Source organism: Theropithecus gelada, chromosome 13, assembly GCF_003255815.1.
Source record: "Theropithecus gelada isolate Dixy chromosome 13, Tgel_1.0, whole genome shotgun sequence".
Taxonomy (NCBI): domain Eukaryota; kingdom Metazoa; phylum Chordata; class Mammalia; order Primates; family Cercopithecidae; genus Theropithecus; species Theropithecus gelada.
Window position 1 is genome coordinate 100,513,923 of NC_037681.1, and position 15,751 is coordinate 100,529,673.

A 15,751-nucleotide genomic window follows, 5' to 3' on the forward strand; every position below is an offset into this window, starting at 1 on the left:
TCCATTAACCTTGGAAAAGCAAGCTTTAGTTCTCTTATGGGTAAAATTGGGATACCATCAGTATTGACCTGACAGCAGTGTGAAGATTGCATAAGGTAACATAGGTCAAGTGCCTGAACAGTAACTGCTTAGACAGCGCGCTCAGCATGTGTTAGTGCCTTCCTCCATGACTGTCTTATACACATGTTCTCACTCTTAGTGATTGATCAAGGACTCCCATTCACTCCAGCATACTAGGACTTGATGATAGCAACATGAAACTATTGATAATTATAATAAACTTTGGCCAGTGACCTGTAGTGTTCAGTGAAATCGATGTTGTGAAATGTAAATATCATGAAATTAATGGAAAGGATTATACTATCTTGAGATGTACAAAATTAACAGGGCCTCATTTGCATTTCCTAAAGCCATGGTAGATTCATTTTTTTATATTTACAAAAGCATATTACCTGAGGTAGTTTTTGGCTCATAAATACAAAATTACATCCCACAGATGACCAGAAGGAAAGCTAGGTTATTGTTTCTCTTTTTTACATATGATTTTCTGTATCGAAAGCTTAATAAGATGATTTACTAAGGAATATATATACTGAACACAACTTGTGCTGAAATATCAATCCTCACTGTGAAAGACTTCTAAGCAAATATAATTGCTGTAACGTGTTATGACCTTTCGAGATTCATAATTCAATTGAAAGGGGCAAGGCTTACACAATGCAGGAGAATTATTTCCCATTTACTGTAGCTGCCACTGGACGCAAAGCAGTACCTGTTTACTTTAGATCTAGTGAATCAGCCAGTCTATGACATAGGAAACTGCATGAGTCAGGTCTATTAGGCTTAAATAATTTCTCTATGAGTTTCTGCTACTTAATTCCTTTTCAACTCACCAGTACATGTGTGGATTTAACTTTGACTTTTAAAATAAAACATAATAATTCACTAGAGCTTGCTTTGAAAATTCAAGTCCTTAGGTACTAATTAAGTGTTTTTATAACCACTTAACTGTTGAAAATAGCTCTTAAATATCTGCATTTCTTTCTTTATATCATGATTACTTTGTCTTCTTGACTCTCCATCCTAGAGTTACTTGAATGCCTTTTCATAGTCTTGGTTAATTTGTTTCCTGCATTTTTTCTGGCAGCAATTCAAAAGATCATTGATTATTTCCCCTTTACTGTGTTGCACAAACTACTTAACATGGCTCCATCAAGACACTCAAAATTTGGAGCTGCCATTGGTTACCTCTCTACTGCCTGATCTAAATGCCAAGTTGAAATGAACTGATTTAATGATCCCAGAGATGCCCATCCCCGGCAGAGCTCACTCTCTGAGGGCTCCCCTCTTGGTGAATGGGCACTGCTTTTACAATCTGATGAGTCAGAACAAAGCTCATCTCTCTAATCAATATTAAGCATGTCTAATTCACTTTAATGTCTTCCACATCACCTAACTGGAGCTTGCACACAGTGGGTAGTTAGTATATAGGCATTGAATGAATGATGGATGGATAACTGAATGAAGGAAGAGACAGAAAACTTTTATTTAATAATGCATTATGGGATTGCACTTTTCTGCTAGAATATCAGAGGCTTTCACAGAAATAATTGAGAAGCATTAGACTCTTGCATTAAAAGTAAAATTTATTTATATAAATTATTTAGACACTAATTAAATTTGAGTTTCTAATGCATTTTGGACATAAGTCCTCATTAAAAGCTTTTTTTTTTCCTTTTAAAATTTGTTGTCTAACTTTTAAGTAAAGATATCTTAATATGAAAATTACTTTAAAAAATTAACTTTTGTATGACTTGGTTATAATTTGAGGGTTTTCAAGGTTTTCAATGCCTTGTGGAATGGGATTCAAATTATATTGTGGTAACTATTGTAGGAAATTTGGGTTGGGATCAAAAGGATTAGTTTTAGTATAACTCAAATGACTCTAGTAACAAAATAAAAGCTACATTTTAAAAAGAGAATATTGAAGGCATTCTGAAGGAGAAAACTTACTTTTTTTTCCAGGTCTGTAGCAACTAAAGTGGTGCATTCAGTAAAAAATCTCTTTTCTGCATCAGAACATTTGCATTATAGTTTAACTATAATTGTGTGTGTGTGTGTGTGTGTGTATGTGTGTGTGTGTAAAGGGAGAGAGAGAGAGAGAGTGAGAGAGAGAGAGAAACTTGAACTTGGCAAAAAATCAAACCCATGAGTACTCATAGCATTTTGAGTAATGCCCAACACTGCTAATCACTGTGAAAGTGAAGAGTCTGTGTTCCTGAATGCATTAGAGAACACAAAACTTAGGGAAATCAAATAGATAACAACACAGGCAACTTGTATTCGAATCATGTATTATATGGTAGTCATTCTAAATACTAGTGGAATTCAGAGAAAAGAAAAGTCACTAGGGCTTTTGTAAACAGGGAGACTTCGTAAAGAGGTTGGGACCTGAGAGGACCTTGAAGACAAAATGGAATTTGAGTCAATGAGAAGGAAAACTTCCTAGGAGGCATTGTGGGCTACTATACTTTGCCCAAAGTTACTCATGTGGAAATCAGAACTGAATCAAATATCACTAGTCTCAAAGTTACTTTTTCCTGAACAAAAATGGGGCACAATTTAACATGTTAAATAAACTAGTATCCTCTTCTAATATGTACTATACATTTTTCTGAAATACATAAATAAAAGTAAACCTGAAATATAAATTATGTTCTCTAAATAATACCAAAATGTCATGTGTTTTCAGGGTCTGGGGAAGTACTGAACAAAGAATATGTCTAAAAATATATCTGAAAGATATTTTAAAAGCTGTTATTCTCTAGGAAATAGCCCCACAATTGAAAAGATAAAGAATTGTTAATTGAAAATTACAGATAAATATTTGGATATGTCGTAAGTTCACATTTAATCAACAACATTTATGAAGGGCCTAACTCTCTACTCTATCCTACAGATGAGAGAAAATAAATGAAAAACTGAACTTATGTCATAATGAGTTTATAACCTGGTGGGTTATGTCAAACTAATGTCAATTTCTTAATGAGCCAGTTAAGAAAAATGTTAAGATCTTCTGTTACTGACTGTAAATACAGGGATTATGAAGAAGGTGCAAGTTGAAGATGTCAGTATTTGGATATTGGAGGATGAGAAGGAAGGTGTCCTAGGTAGAAACTTTAGGAAGAGGCATGTACCATGTGTTGTAATGTAACCTGATCAGAGCAGAAGACTTTTGTTAAAGAGATAAGATCCAATAGAGCAGGATCAGAAAATGGAATATCTGCCTGGTTACAAAGAGGAACTGGGGCTTGTTGGAAAAGAGAATTAAGCGGTTGTTTTGGTTTTCATGTTTAGGATAATTAGTTTGGGCTAAATTATACAGTGAGACTAAAGGAAGGCAGTTTGATAGCTATTTTGCTATAATCTAAATATGAAATGAGATTCTGATGAAGATTTGAGATATGCAGTTAATGCATATGAAATTCTAATTTATAGGCAGAAGAACAGAGAATAAATTAATTGCCAAAAAAGCTATGTTCCTATCAAATAATTTAGTTACTTTTGGACTATAAAGATAATTCCTCAAGATACGTTACCTGGAATACTAACAGTTCTGATTTTCAGTTGTTGGAATCTACTGTCCAAATATGAATTGTGGTGTTGCTGAAGGATAGTAAGCAAGTTGAAAAATGTTAACCTAAATTAGTTAAGAAATTTCATTTAGACAACTTGAGTCCTTGATGGGACACTGGACACCTTGCATGGCATATAGAGTAAATCCTACTTACCTGGATATCACATAGGTTCACGCTCAAGTGGAAAACAACCCATAATTTAGGAGTAGGCTGAGTCTGTGTATGTTTCCAAAATGAATTAAAATGATAAGACTATGAATGCGGTGAAAAGCAAGGAAATGAATTTGACAGATACTAAATTTTATTTTCAATTTCAAATTACTGACTTTCTATTAGCATACTCCAGGAGTGGTGAATTTCTATAAAATTGGCACATAGTATTCAATTTTATGAGTGTGCTATTGTAAGTATAAAAACCCATTTCAGTGAGATATGGGCATGGTTATTTCTTTTTAATCAGCAAACTCTAGGCCATATATTATTAGTCTCAACTTACCACCTTGAAGGACTTGAGGCTTTGGAGCTTTCTTCGTTTATATATTTTTGGTAACATTTTGTTTATTTGGGTAGAAGAAAAAGGAGATTCTGAAAAGGATATGCATTTATGCTTTGACATTGATTATTATTAAGTAATATTTTCAAATTATTAGAATGATATTTTTGTTCATCAGCATTTGAGTGTTTTGTTAAAAGGTATAGGTTTACCAAAAATAGAGGTCTTGCAAATATTGTAATATTTGAGGAAAGTGCTGAACTACACTTTAGCAATAGCAGATACCTTCACCCCACCCTGCCTTCACTGCAAATAGCAAAAACTACTTAGACATTGCATATCACTTCAATTTTGAATAAAAGGGGTGACAGATCCTGTAATTACAGCAGCAGCTTGCATCTTGGGTCACTTCTCAGTTCACTGAGCCAGGGCTTTGAATGGTTATTATGTAAAGAATAGTGATGGGTGATATACTACCTCGTTATAGTCACAGTTAGGGGAAATGAGCTTGAATTGAGCAGAGTTAATGGGGGAAGATAAGATGCAGGGCTTTCCCATAGTTTGGCCACCAGAGCAGGCAATTTTCATACACATGGTAGCACCAGGAAGAGTGACAAATGCCATTCTCCCCCCACCTCCATTTGGACATGGTATTGTCACGGCAGAGTGTATTCTCGTGGGAGCCAGGATGCCTTTTACTTTCTAGAGATATGTAGATAATAAACAAAAGATTTCTCTTGTTTTTCATTCCTTAACTTCTGCTCCTATCTGTGATACATACACACAGGTACTCTCTTCAGCTCCAGAATAGCTCCTCTTACAATAGAGTATCCACATCCTAGAGGTACTTTAAAAAAATAATTAACAGGCCGGGCATGGTGGCTATGCCTGTAATCCCAGCACTTTGAGAGGCCGAAGCGGGCAGATCGCGAGGTTAAGAGATCGAGACCATGCTGGCCAACACGGTGAAACTCTGCCTCTACTAAAAATAAAAAAAAAAAAATTAGCTAGGCGTGGTGGTGCATGCCTGTAGTCCCAGCTACTTGGGAGGCTGAGGCAGGAGAATCGCTTGAACTGGGGAGGTGGAGGTTGCAGTGAGCCTAGATCGCATCACTTCACTCCAGCCTGGCGACAGAGCAAGGCTCCATCTCAAAAAAATGTCAACAGAAAATTAGAACCACGGTCATAGTTCAGATAACATATAGGGAAGTTGGAAGACTTAGTTTTATGGTCCCCAAATAAAGAGATGTTGTTCTTACTGGTCATCTGGTCTGAGCAGAGATATATCATATCTTCCTGATAACTACTTCCGCACTGGCATGTGTGGTGATGGTTCCTGATTACAACAGTAGTTCTTAAAGTGTCATTCCTGAACCAGCAGCAGCAGCATCCTCTGGAAACTTGTCATAAATGAAAATTCTCCAACCCACTCCAGACCTAATGAATCAGAAACTCTTGTGGTGGGTCTGAGAAGTTGTGTGTTAGCATGGCCTCTAGGTGATTGTCATGGACACACAAATCTGAGAACTATTTGTATTTGTTTCCTATTGCTGCAGTAAAAAAGTTACCACAAACTTAGTATGTTTAACTTGATAAACATCAAGTAACTTGGTAACTTGATAGGGCTGTGTTCCTTACTGGAGGCGCTGGGGAAGAATTAATTTCTCACCTCATTTAGGTTGGTGACTGAATTCAGTTCCACGTGGTTGTGGAACTGAGACCCCCATTTCTTTGCTGACTTTCAGTCAGAACTCATTCAGCTCCCAGAGGCCACCCATATTCTTTTCCATGCTTTTTATGTGGCCCCTCTAGCAACTAGGTTAAGTTTTTCTCAATTCAAATCCCTCTGCCTTTTCCCTTAGCCCTACCCATCCTGCATCCTTTTCTGCTGTATCTCTATCATGTTCTCTTCCACCGATAGCCAGGAGAATGATCTGATTTTTTTTTTTTTTTTTTGAGATGGAGTTTTGCCCTGTCATCCAGGCTGGAGTGCAATGGCATGATTTTGGCTCACTGCAACCTCTGCCTACTGGGTTCAAACAATTCTCCTGCCTCAGCCTCCCGAATAGCTGGGGTTACAGGTGGCCACCACCACACCTGGCTAATTTTTTTGTATCTTTAGTAGAGAGGGGGTTTCAATATGTTGGCCAGGCTGGTCTTGAACTCCTGACCTCGTGATCCTCCCGCCTCAGTCTCCCAAAGTGCTGGGATTACAGGCGTGAGCCACCGTGCCCGGCCAAAAGATCCGCTTTTTAAGGGCTCACGTGATTACACTGGTTCTACCCAGATACTTCGGGATAATTTCCCTATTTTAAAGGCTACTGATTGGTAACCTTAATCGCATCTGTAAAATCCCCTTGATCATGTAATATAAGATATTTACAAGCATAACACAAGGGCACTGAGGTCACTGGGCCAAAATTTTGTCTACTTTGTATTACACCTCATAGGTTCCTTCTCTTGACTTTACCAGGCCCCTGTGTTGCTCACTAGCTGACCCAGCTTTACAGCCAGCATCCTACTCTCACCACGTAAGACCAATGGCACCTTGGGGAAACTGACCTCTAGACCTGTTCTGTCTCACCAGGAAAAGCAGCCACGTTGCCCATGAGCCCCATGCATGTATTAGAACACCTGCTGTTGGTGTCTCCCTCATCTAGTCTAACATTCTTTCTCTCTCTCTCTTGCCTCTTCTTCTCTCATTCTCCAGAAATGGCTGGCTCCTCATTTTTAAATTTGTGTCGTTACCTCTATGTTCTCCCATGATTGAGAAGCTCCATGGTGTAACTAAGCCTTGGGATTTTTTCTAGAAGCAGTACACCAGAGTGGTTTTGAGCATAAACTCTGAAGTCAAGACAATTTAGGTTCAAGTTTTTCCTTTTTTTTTTTCTTTTTTTTTTTTTTGAGGTGAGGTTTTACTCTAACACCCAGACTGGAGTGCAATGGCATGATCTCGGCTCACTGCAGCCCCTGCCTCCTGGGCTCAGGCCATCTTCCCACTTCAGCCTCTGGAGTAGGTAGGACTACAGGTGCACGCCACTACGCCCAGCTAATTTTTGTATTGTTTTTTAATAGAGATGGGGTTTCATCATTGTTGCCCAGACTAGTCTCAAACTTCTGGACTCAAGCAATCTTCCCACCTCAGCCTCCCAAAGAACTGGGATTACAGACATGAGCAATCGCACCCAGCCAAGGTTCAAGTTTTATGACCATGAGCAACTTTCTTAACTGTTTTATACTGTAGTTCCTTTATTGATAAATGGGAGATAATAGTAAAAGCTCATTAGCCCATATTATTTTACTCATGGAAAAAGCAATTTAATGTACAGGAGACTCGGTACTAATAATACCTGCCAACTACCCTAAATAGGGGAGAAATTTAAAGAAATAAATGCAAAAAAGGCAGAAAAAAAAGCAATTCAAGGTTTTCAGACTTGATTCTTGAAATGCTGAGGAAATTTAGAAAATTCACCTTATCTCATCTCTCTCCCTTTCTCAGTACATCTGTTTTTTCAGGCATCTTGTCTTGTGAGATTTTCCAGTGGCATCCCTACCCCCCAGTTGGTGTCTTGAGGGTTAGGATGATATTCATGTAGACAACATTGCAAAGAAGAAAAACCATAACTTTTGCATGTGTAATTATTCCACCGATTTGCAGAACAAATCTTTTAATAATATAATGCTATCACCATCCTTGTTTTACAAACAATGAAACTGAAGTTTTGGTGATGTAACTGACTCAACATCATACGTGCAGAGGCAGGTGAATTATCTCCACAGCTCTCTGATAATGACAGGCATTATTAGTCGTTAACTTCTGAATTTGTATCAACTAAAGCTAGCCTATCACATAATAAAACTTCGTGGATTTTGATGGCAGTAGTGCTCAGTGTTGATGAAGAAAAAAAAATCATGAGGAGAATCTGAAGCTGGAGCTTCGTGGAGAGAAAGCAGGTTTGGGTGGTCCCCCCGGCAAATGGAAAGCATCCTGGACTATCGTGATGTGAAAGAACAGTAGAAAGAATGGGGATAACTTAGAAAGGTGAGGCAGAGAATTCCAAAGACATTTTCCAGGAAGGTTTGAAAAGGGGAATTTCTGCAGTGAATGATGCATTGCATTAACATATCTGGCATTTGAAGGCGTTCCTTGGGGTATGGGAACTCGAGTCCGATTCTACTTATCAGGACACTGTCCAAGGAAACAAGCCCCTTAACCCTTGGTTGCTTCATAGAGGAGCTCTTTTTACTCTGACTTTTCTTTTCTGTCAGGTTTTGTATTTTCTATTATGAGTGACAAATGGCTGCTAGCATCCTGGCCTGTGCCTCTTTCTTACCACCACAGAAAGAATATGAAATTATCTAAAGTATTACCAGGTGGGCTATATTATTACCTTACATGGATACACAATTTAAAACTTTTCTTTCTGTCTTTTTAATTTTATTTATTTATTTATTTTGGAGAAAAGATCTCATTCTGTTGCTCAGGCTGGAGTGCAGTGGCACAATCATGACTCACTGAAGCCTCAACCTCCCTAGGCTCAGGTGATGCTCCCACCTCAGCCTCCTGAGTAGCTGGGACTACAATATTATGCCACCATGCCCACCCAATTTTTGTATTTTTTGTAGATATTGGGTCTCACTGTGTTCTCCAGGCTGGTCTCAAACTTCTGGGCTAAAGCAATCCACTCACTGCGGCCTCCCAAAGTGCTGAGATTATAGGCATGAGCCACTGTGCCCAGCTAAAACTTTTCATGAAGAAACTCTTCTCAGAAATTAAAATTCTGGGAGCTTTCTCATAGGTTTGTAACACTGTGCTGTATGGAAGAAAAAAATCTTGTTGTCTTTTGTTATTTACAATCTTGCTTTTCACTCTTTGACTGTATCCAGTCTGTATTCTCTCTACCAAAGGTAAGTAAAATATGATTTTTTACTTTGAATTCAAATCAGTGAGAAAAAATTTATTTGCTTTATGTAAATTTCCTTTTGTGGGCAAACAGACTGTATTAATTGCACAGATGGAATTGAGACTATATATCCTTTTATCCTCAGAAAGATGAAGGGCTCGTGAGACTGCACACTTGATTTGTTCTCTTGTTTTCTCGTTTGTGTCAATTTGGTTGTTCCACACAAAGGAGTGCAAATCAGGATCTCTATTTTAATGAGTGTTTACCTGTTACTTCAGAGATAAAGAATTGCAAAAAAAAGGAAATTTAAATTTGGGAAAATAATGACAACATAACAATAATAACAAATATTTCCAGAAATGTTAGCATGCTTTCTATCCATTAACTTATTTAATTCTCACAATAAGCCTATAAAATCCTTATTATCTTGATTTTTCATTTGAGGAAACTGGAACTCAGACAGGGCAGGCAATTGGACAATATCACAGAGTTGATAAATTGCAGGGCTTCAATTTAAACAAAAGTCTATTTGATACCATTGTGTTAACTATTGCTGATTAATAGTTAATGGCAAAATCTCAATGGTATGCAACATACAACAGCAGGCATTTACTTCTTGATCATGTGTTGATGGTTGGGTTGGGAGTTGGCTGACTAGGCTTACCTTAGCTGTGCTTGGCTCCAGCTGCAGCTCGGATTCAGGTGTGCTCCATGTGTCTGTCTTTCTTTTTGGACCAGTAGATTAGATGTGACTCTTATGGCAGAAGGCAGTAGCACAGAGGAGAAGCCCAACTAAGTAAGCAGATTCCAAATGTCTACTCACATCATATTTCTTAACATCCCTTTAGCCAAAGCCCAATAGCAATGGAATAGGAAAATATTCTCTTCTCATGGAGGTGAGGATGGGGTGGAAATGACTATTTACTGAAAAATCCTCCAATCTACCTCAAACGCCTATGCATTTTCTCTGTCCTTCCTAATTCATAAATATTGAATATACAGGTGGGATGACATTCTCAGTTAGGAGTCACCTTATTGTGTGTGTTCGTCAGAGGGGCCACATACCAAATCATCAATTCCTGTTTTCTGACTACCATTGCCTCCCTTTTTGCTCTAGAGATGCTTGACTCATTTTTGCCTTCTCTGCCCTAATTTGTTCATAATTTAACACTGGAGGCAAAGATCATTAATGAGTGAATCTAGAAGATTATGGTTATGATTACTATCTTGGAATAGAATCTTCTTTTTCTGTTTTCGTGCAATTCCAATTGGCCAAGGCTTTTGTAAGGAAACTGTTCCTACTACAAGGTCTAACACAGACAGCAGAAAGCAATCAAATGTTTTGAAAGTAGCAGGACATAGCAGGACGAGAACACATTTTCTAGAAACAGCAAACTGTAAAGATGATACCAGCTGAAGTATCACAGGCAGGGGAGCTTCTTACCTTGTGCTCAATAGCTGATATGAAGCTAAAATGCCCCTTAGAGGCAACTCAAAGGGAATCTTACATATCAACATCGTGGGTTTAGAGGTGGGGATTTTGCAGTCCCCACCACCACTCCTTTTGTTTGTTGCTAATGTGGTTAGTAAACCAAATAGTGAAAAGATTATGGGGTAGAGACAGAATTCCTGGTTTTAGTCTCAACTGTATCAGAAACAGCATGGCTGGAAAACAGCATTTAAAGTTTCTATGACTTATTTTTCCACTTCAACAAATTAGTACCATGTAACCTTTTCTTTGCTATTGAATTTTACCTTTGTCACAAGAAATGACTGAAAAAATTGATCCTCAAAGGAATAAATTAATTTGAGTGATTTTTCTGGGAAGTATTATTCTTTTATTTTTAGATTTATAAGGGCTCTGTGACCTTCAGGACTGAAGGCCCTAATTAACTCTTGCTTCTTGGCTCATAGTTGGCTTGAGATCTTTGTTTGAGGAGTATCCCTCACTTCTGCTTGATGCATGCTAGATTCATGTCTCTGTTGTGATTTCCCCAACATTTTTGTGTCATGTTTTAAAAGTTACATAATGGAACAGCTGTAATTTTATGTGCCTTCCTTGATCTATCAGCATATGTCTACAAGCATGTTCATGTTATGGAAATTCTCTGTGCAGTCTTACCCAGTACCTGTCACTATCATGTTACAATGATTTCACGACTGAGTATCCAGCTTTCCTACAGAACTTCCGTGTTCATCATCATTATTATGCCACTTGTGATTCCATCAGAGTTTGAAAAAGGTTCTCAGGGAACTTCTCCAGAAACTTGCAATAGCTGTATCATAAGTACTGGACTAAGATCACGTAGGTAGTTCTGGATTCAGTAGGGATGAAGGTATCCCAGTGTCTGCAGGAAGCATCTGGCATCTGTATCCTTCTATGGCATGAGAAGGTGTGTTGCCCAGCCGCAGAATTCTGTATATGACAGAGCTGCTTTGTGGCAGCTGGTAGTGTGAATGGAAAATGTGTAAAGTGTTTTTAGGTTTTTGGAGGACAGGCAGCGTGTCGGTGCCAACTATTGTTGTGATGAAGAAACCCAAATCTAAATCGGTCTGTATGGTTGGATTGCTATGCTCAGTTTATTTAAAACATGGCATTTGGAGAGAGTTAAAATACCAGCACACTGTGTCTTTGCCTCTTCTTTTTTTAAGCAGATTGGTTGGGTCTATTTGCAAAAGCCTTAGCTGTAGGAGAGCCAGTAAAGAGGCACATTTCTACTAGTGCCTATTGTGATAGGCCTTCTTTGTTGTGTTAATTCTAGTAGAAATAATCATCTATATTGATTTATAAGGATGGAATTGAATGGGGACATTGGTTCAGAATAAAAGAACAGACATGGACATTTTGATTTATGTTGGTATTAAGACAAATGATTCAGATTCAGTTTGTACAATCTAAGGTTGCTTGTCCAGTGGTTAGATGTCAGAATGTATTTAGCAATTTCTTGATGAAAGAAACACACACCTGATAGAATGTATATTTTTTTTTCGAGGGGGATGGTCTAGAACTGTAATTTTTTGCTTGTTATGTGGAGACTGCTATCTGCATGTCAGTGGTTCTTAGGTAAGAGAGGATTGCTTTAGAGTGAAATAAATAACCTTATCAGTCACTGATTTTATGGGACAAGAATGTAAATGTAGTGAGTAATCAGAGAGCATGTAAATAGTAGCAGATAATTTTTAGAACCATTGGCACTTAGTTTGCAAGATGTCTTTCTTATTTAAGGCACTGAAACTCTTGCCCCAAGGAGTACGATATTCTCAGGGGTCAGTTATGATGTGAAGAAAAAAGTAGACTTTTGTTTTAAAGGGGTTCCTACATCTAGTAATCATTGGTGGATTTACTTTGCTTCCTGCTATTCTTTGTTGTTCTCTCCAGACTGACATCGATGCCCCTTCCTCACCTCTCCCATAGTCCTCTCTGTGTTTCTTAATCACAACATGTGTCACAGTTGTTCCCATATTTGGCGGTCTTTAACTTTAAACCTTTAGCTACTTGAGGGCAAGACCAAAATCTTTTGCAGCATATAGCAGATAGGTATGCATGCTCACTGTTGAGTAAATGAAATATTTCAGTGGCTATTGGGTCCCAGAAGTGGGCCTAAAGTACACTAGTATGCTGAGGAGACCTCAGTTTTTAATCTGATTCCAAAATTGCCACCTCACAGTGTACTGGTCTGGCTTTCCCATCTCTAATTTGACCAGGTTGGATCAGAGAGGCTATCTTCCAGTATGTTCTAAGTTTCAGTGATTTACTGGTTTTGAATTACCAATGTTACAATTTATTTCCAAGATCATTATTTCTAACTGATAACATGTGTTCCCACAGGGAGCATGACTTCGGCAACTTCACCTATCATTCTGAAATGGGACCCCAAAAGTTTGGAAATCCGGACACTGACAGTGGAAAGGCTGTTGGAGCCACTTGTTACACAGGTAAGGGATGCTTTGAAACCACTTTGTGTTATGTGTGTTTCTATTGTGATTATATCCTGACTCTTAAAAGAACTTAGACATCCTTAAAAGAGAATAAATCATGCCATAATTCCAATTACTGAATATATATTACTGCCTGAACTATGGGCAATCTCATTGCCCTATAACATTTGAAGTGGCTTTTAAAAACTATTCGTATGATTTTTGAAATTAAGTTGATGAGATAATTGAAGAGGGGTCCTTGGTGAAGGGGGCCCTCATTTATGGTAATGGATTCAAAGTCTAAATAAACCATTCCTCCTGCACTTTCAGATGCTAATGCACCGTTAGGAAAAACTGTGTTGACTATACAACAGCAATCTATATTTATTGAATTACTTTTCTTTCAGTTTACAAAGCAGAATTCATCCTCTTGGAGTGATGAGATGTTCCATTTTTGTGTTGTCACAGTTGTCACATTTCCACAAGATAACTGTCAACAAAAAAATATCATCAGGATTTTTAAGTGTTATAAGTTAATTTTTAGTGTCTTGTTAAGCATACTCTTTGCTATTTTAACTCTAAGATTCCTGGGATGTGAATTTTTTTACCCAAATTATAATAGAGGCATTTGTATTGTCCTGTGGCTGCTATAACAAATTCCCATCTACTTAGTGGTTGAAGCAGCACAAATTTATTATTCTAGAGGTCAAATATCCTAGTCAAGGTATTGGTTGGGTTGCATTCCTTCTGGAACCTCTAGAAGAAAATCCATTTTCTTGCTTTTCCCAGCTTCTAGAAACTGTGTCACTTCTTTGACCCCTTTCTCTATATTCAAAGCCAGCAATGTAGCATCTTCAAATTTCTCTTGCACTCTGACCTTTGCTTCTGTCCTTGCATCCCATCTCTGAAAATGGTCTCTCCTACTTCCTTCCTATAAGGACCCTTGTGATTATGTTTGGTCCATCCAAATACTCCAGAAAAATCCTCCCATCTCAAGATCCTTAACCCAATCACATCCAAAAAGGTTCCTATTGCCATTTAAGGTAACATATTTACAGTTTCCGGGGATAAGGATGGAGTTACTTTGAGGACCGTGATTCAATCTGCAATAGTTTGCCCCCTGGCTCCCAAAGATTGAGATCCTTCCTTCACGCAAAACACATTTCACCACATTCTCAGGTCTCCAAAAGTCTCAATCAATCATAGCATCAACTCAAGTTCAAAATGTCATCTAAATTTAATCAGCTTAAAAGTCCCAAATCTCATTATCCAAATTATTTAAATTAGGTATGCCTAAGGATCTGTTTATAATCTGTCCTTGAGCAGAGTTCCTCTCCATCTGTGGAGCTGTGAAACTACAAAACAAATTATATGTTCCCAAAATGCAATGGAGGAACAGGCATAGGATAACAGTTACAGACATTCCTACATAAAAAGGGATAAAGTGGAAGGAAAAAGGAGTTACTAGTCTCAAGAAATGTAGAAACCTACATTTGAAAATTCCATTAGATTTCAAGGCCTGTGAATAATCCTCTGTGGCTTGAATCTGCTCTCTGGGCCTAGTTCAGAATTATTTCTGCATTTTCATGAAGGGTTGCACATATTTTCAACCAGGTATTCTTGTCAGCCATCTCCTACCTGTAGAATTTTGAGTGTCCATCAGCCTTCTTGCATTTCATCCCTTTTCTGCCTATTTCAGTCCAAGCTGATGGTGTTACTACCGTTGTAGGAGTCTCAAGAACATTGTGATTTTCCTGTGTACATCTCTAGGATTCACTCCATTAGAAAAACAGGCTCCTCTACAGATCTTTCTTGGATAATTTCAACTCCATTTTTGGCCTCTGTTGAAGTGGCTGAGGGGATCCATGAACACATGCCTAATCACTTCAAAGAGCCCTGCTTTCACTCGGACCTTTTAATCCGTATAAGTCTCTAGCAAAATGTTATCCAGACATAAAATTGGCTTTCTCTCCAAGTATGCTTTCTTGAAAACACATCTAATTTTAGCCTTTTGAAGTCTTCATAGGTTAACAATTTTCCCAATCATCAAGTCCTGGTCTCTTTTGACTTAATTGTTATTCCCTTTATTCATCTTTTTCCTCTCACACATCACTATTAACAGCAAGAAGAAACCAGGCCACTCTTTCAACACTTTGCTTAGAAATCTTCTCAGCTAAATATGTAACTTCATCACTTGTGATTCTGACTTCCACATAATTGTAGGAATCAGTCCAGCTGAACTTTCTGCCACTATAAAACAAAGATTCTTTTTTCTCCAATTTCCAATAATATGTTTCTCATTTCCTTCTGAGGCCTCACCAGCATCTCCTTTAATGTCCGCATTTCTACCAACAGTCTATTTATGGCAACTTAGATATTCCCCAAGAAGTTAAAGGTTTTCTCTACCGTGCTCCTCACTTCCTCCTGAGTCTGCACCAGCAGAGCCTTTAACCAAATCTTTATTTTTAATAACACTCTGTTCAAGGAGATCTATAATTTTTGTATTATGCTTCTCAAAATTCTTCCAGCCTCTTCTCATTACCAATTCCAAAGCCACTGTCTACATGTTTAGGTATTTGTTACTAGCAGTGCCCCACTTCCAAGTACCAACATCTGTGTTAGTTTCCAACTGCTGCTATAACAAATTTTCACAAATGTATTAGCTTAATATAAAACACATTTATTGTGTAGTCCTGGGGGTGAGAAGTTCTAAGACCAGTGTGGCTCTAGGGGAAGCATCTAGTTCCTTGCCTGTTTCAGCGTCTGCAGTCCACCTGCATTCCTTGTTTGCATCACCT

General features: G+C 38.0%; 1 protein-coding gene across 6 annotated transcripts in view; it reads left to right on the top strand.

The window, feature by feature from the left end:
- The window catches only part of CTNNA2 (catenin alpha 2), a 1,475,417-nt gene that overhangs the window by 440,922 nt on the left and 1,018,744 nt on the right, over window positions 1–15,751 (top strand). For all 6 annotated transcript variants that reach the window (XM_025354028.1, XM_025354027.1, XM_025354025.1 and 3 more), the window contains one exon: window positions 12,865–12,971. In XM_025354028.1, coding sequence (XP_025209813.1) covers window positions 12,870–12,971 — 102 coding nt within the window. In that variant the 5' untranslated portion in view covers window positions 12,865–12,869. The remainder of the gene's footprint in view (window positions 1–12,864; window positions 12,972–15,751) is intronic.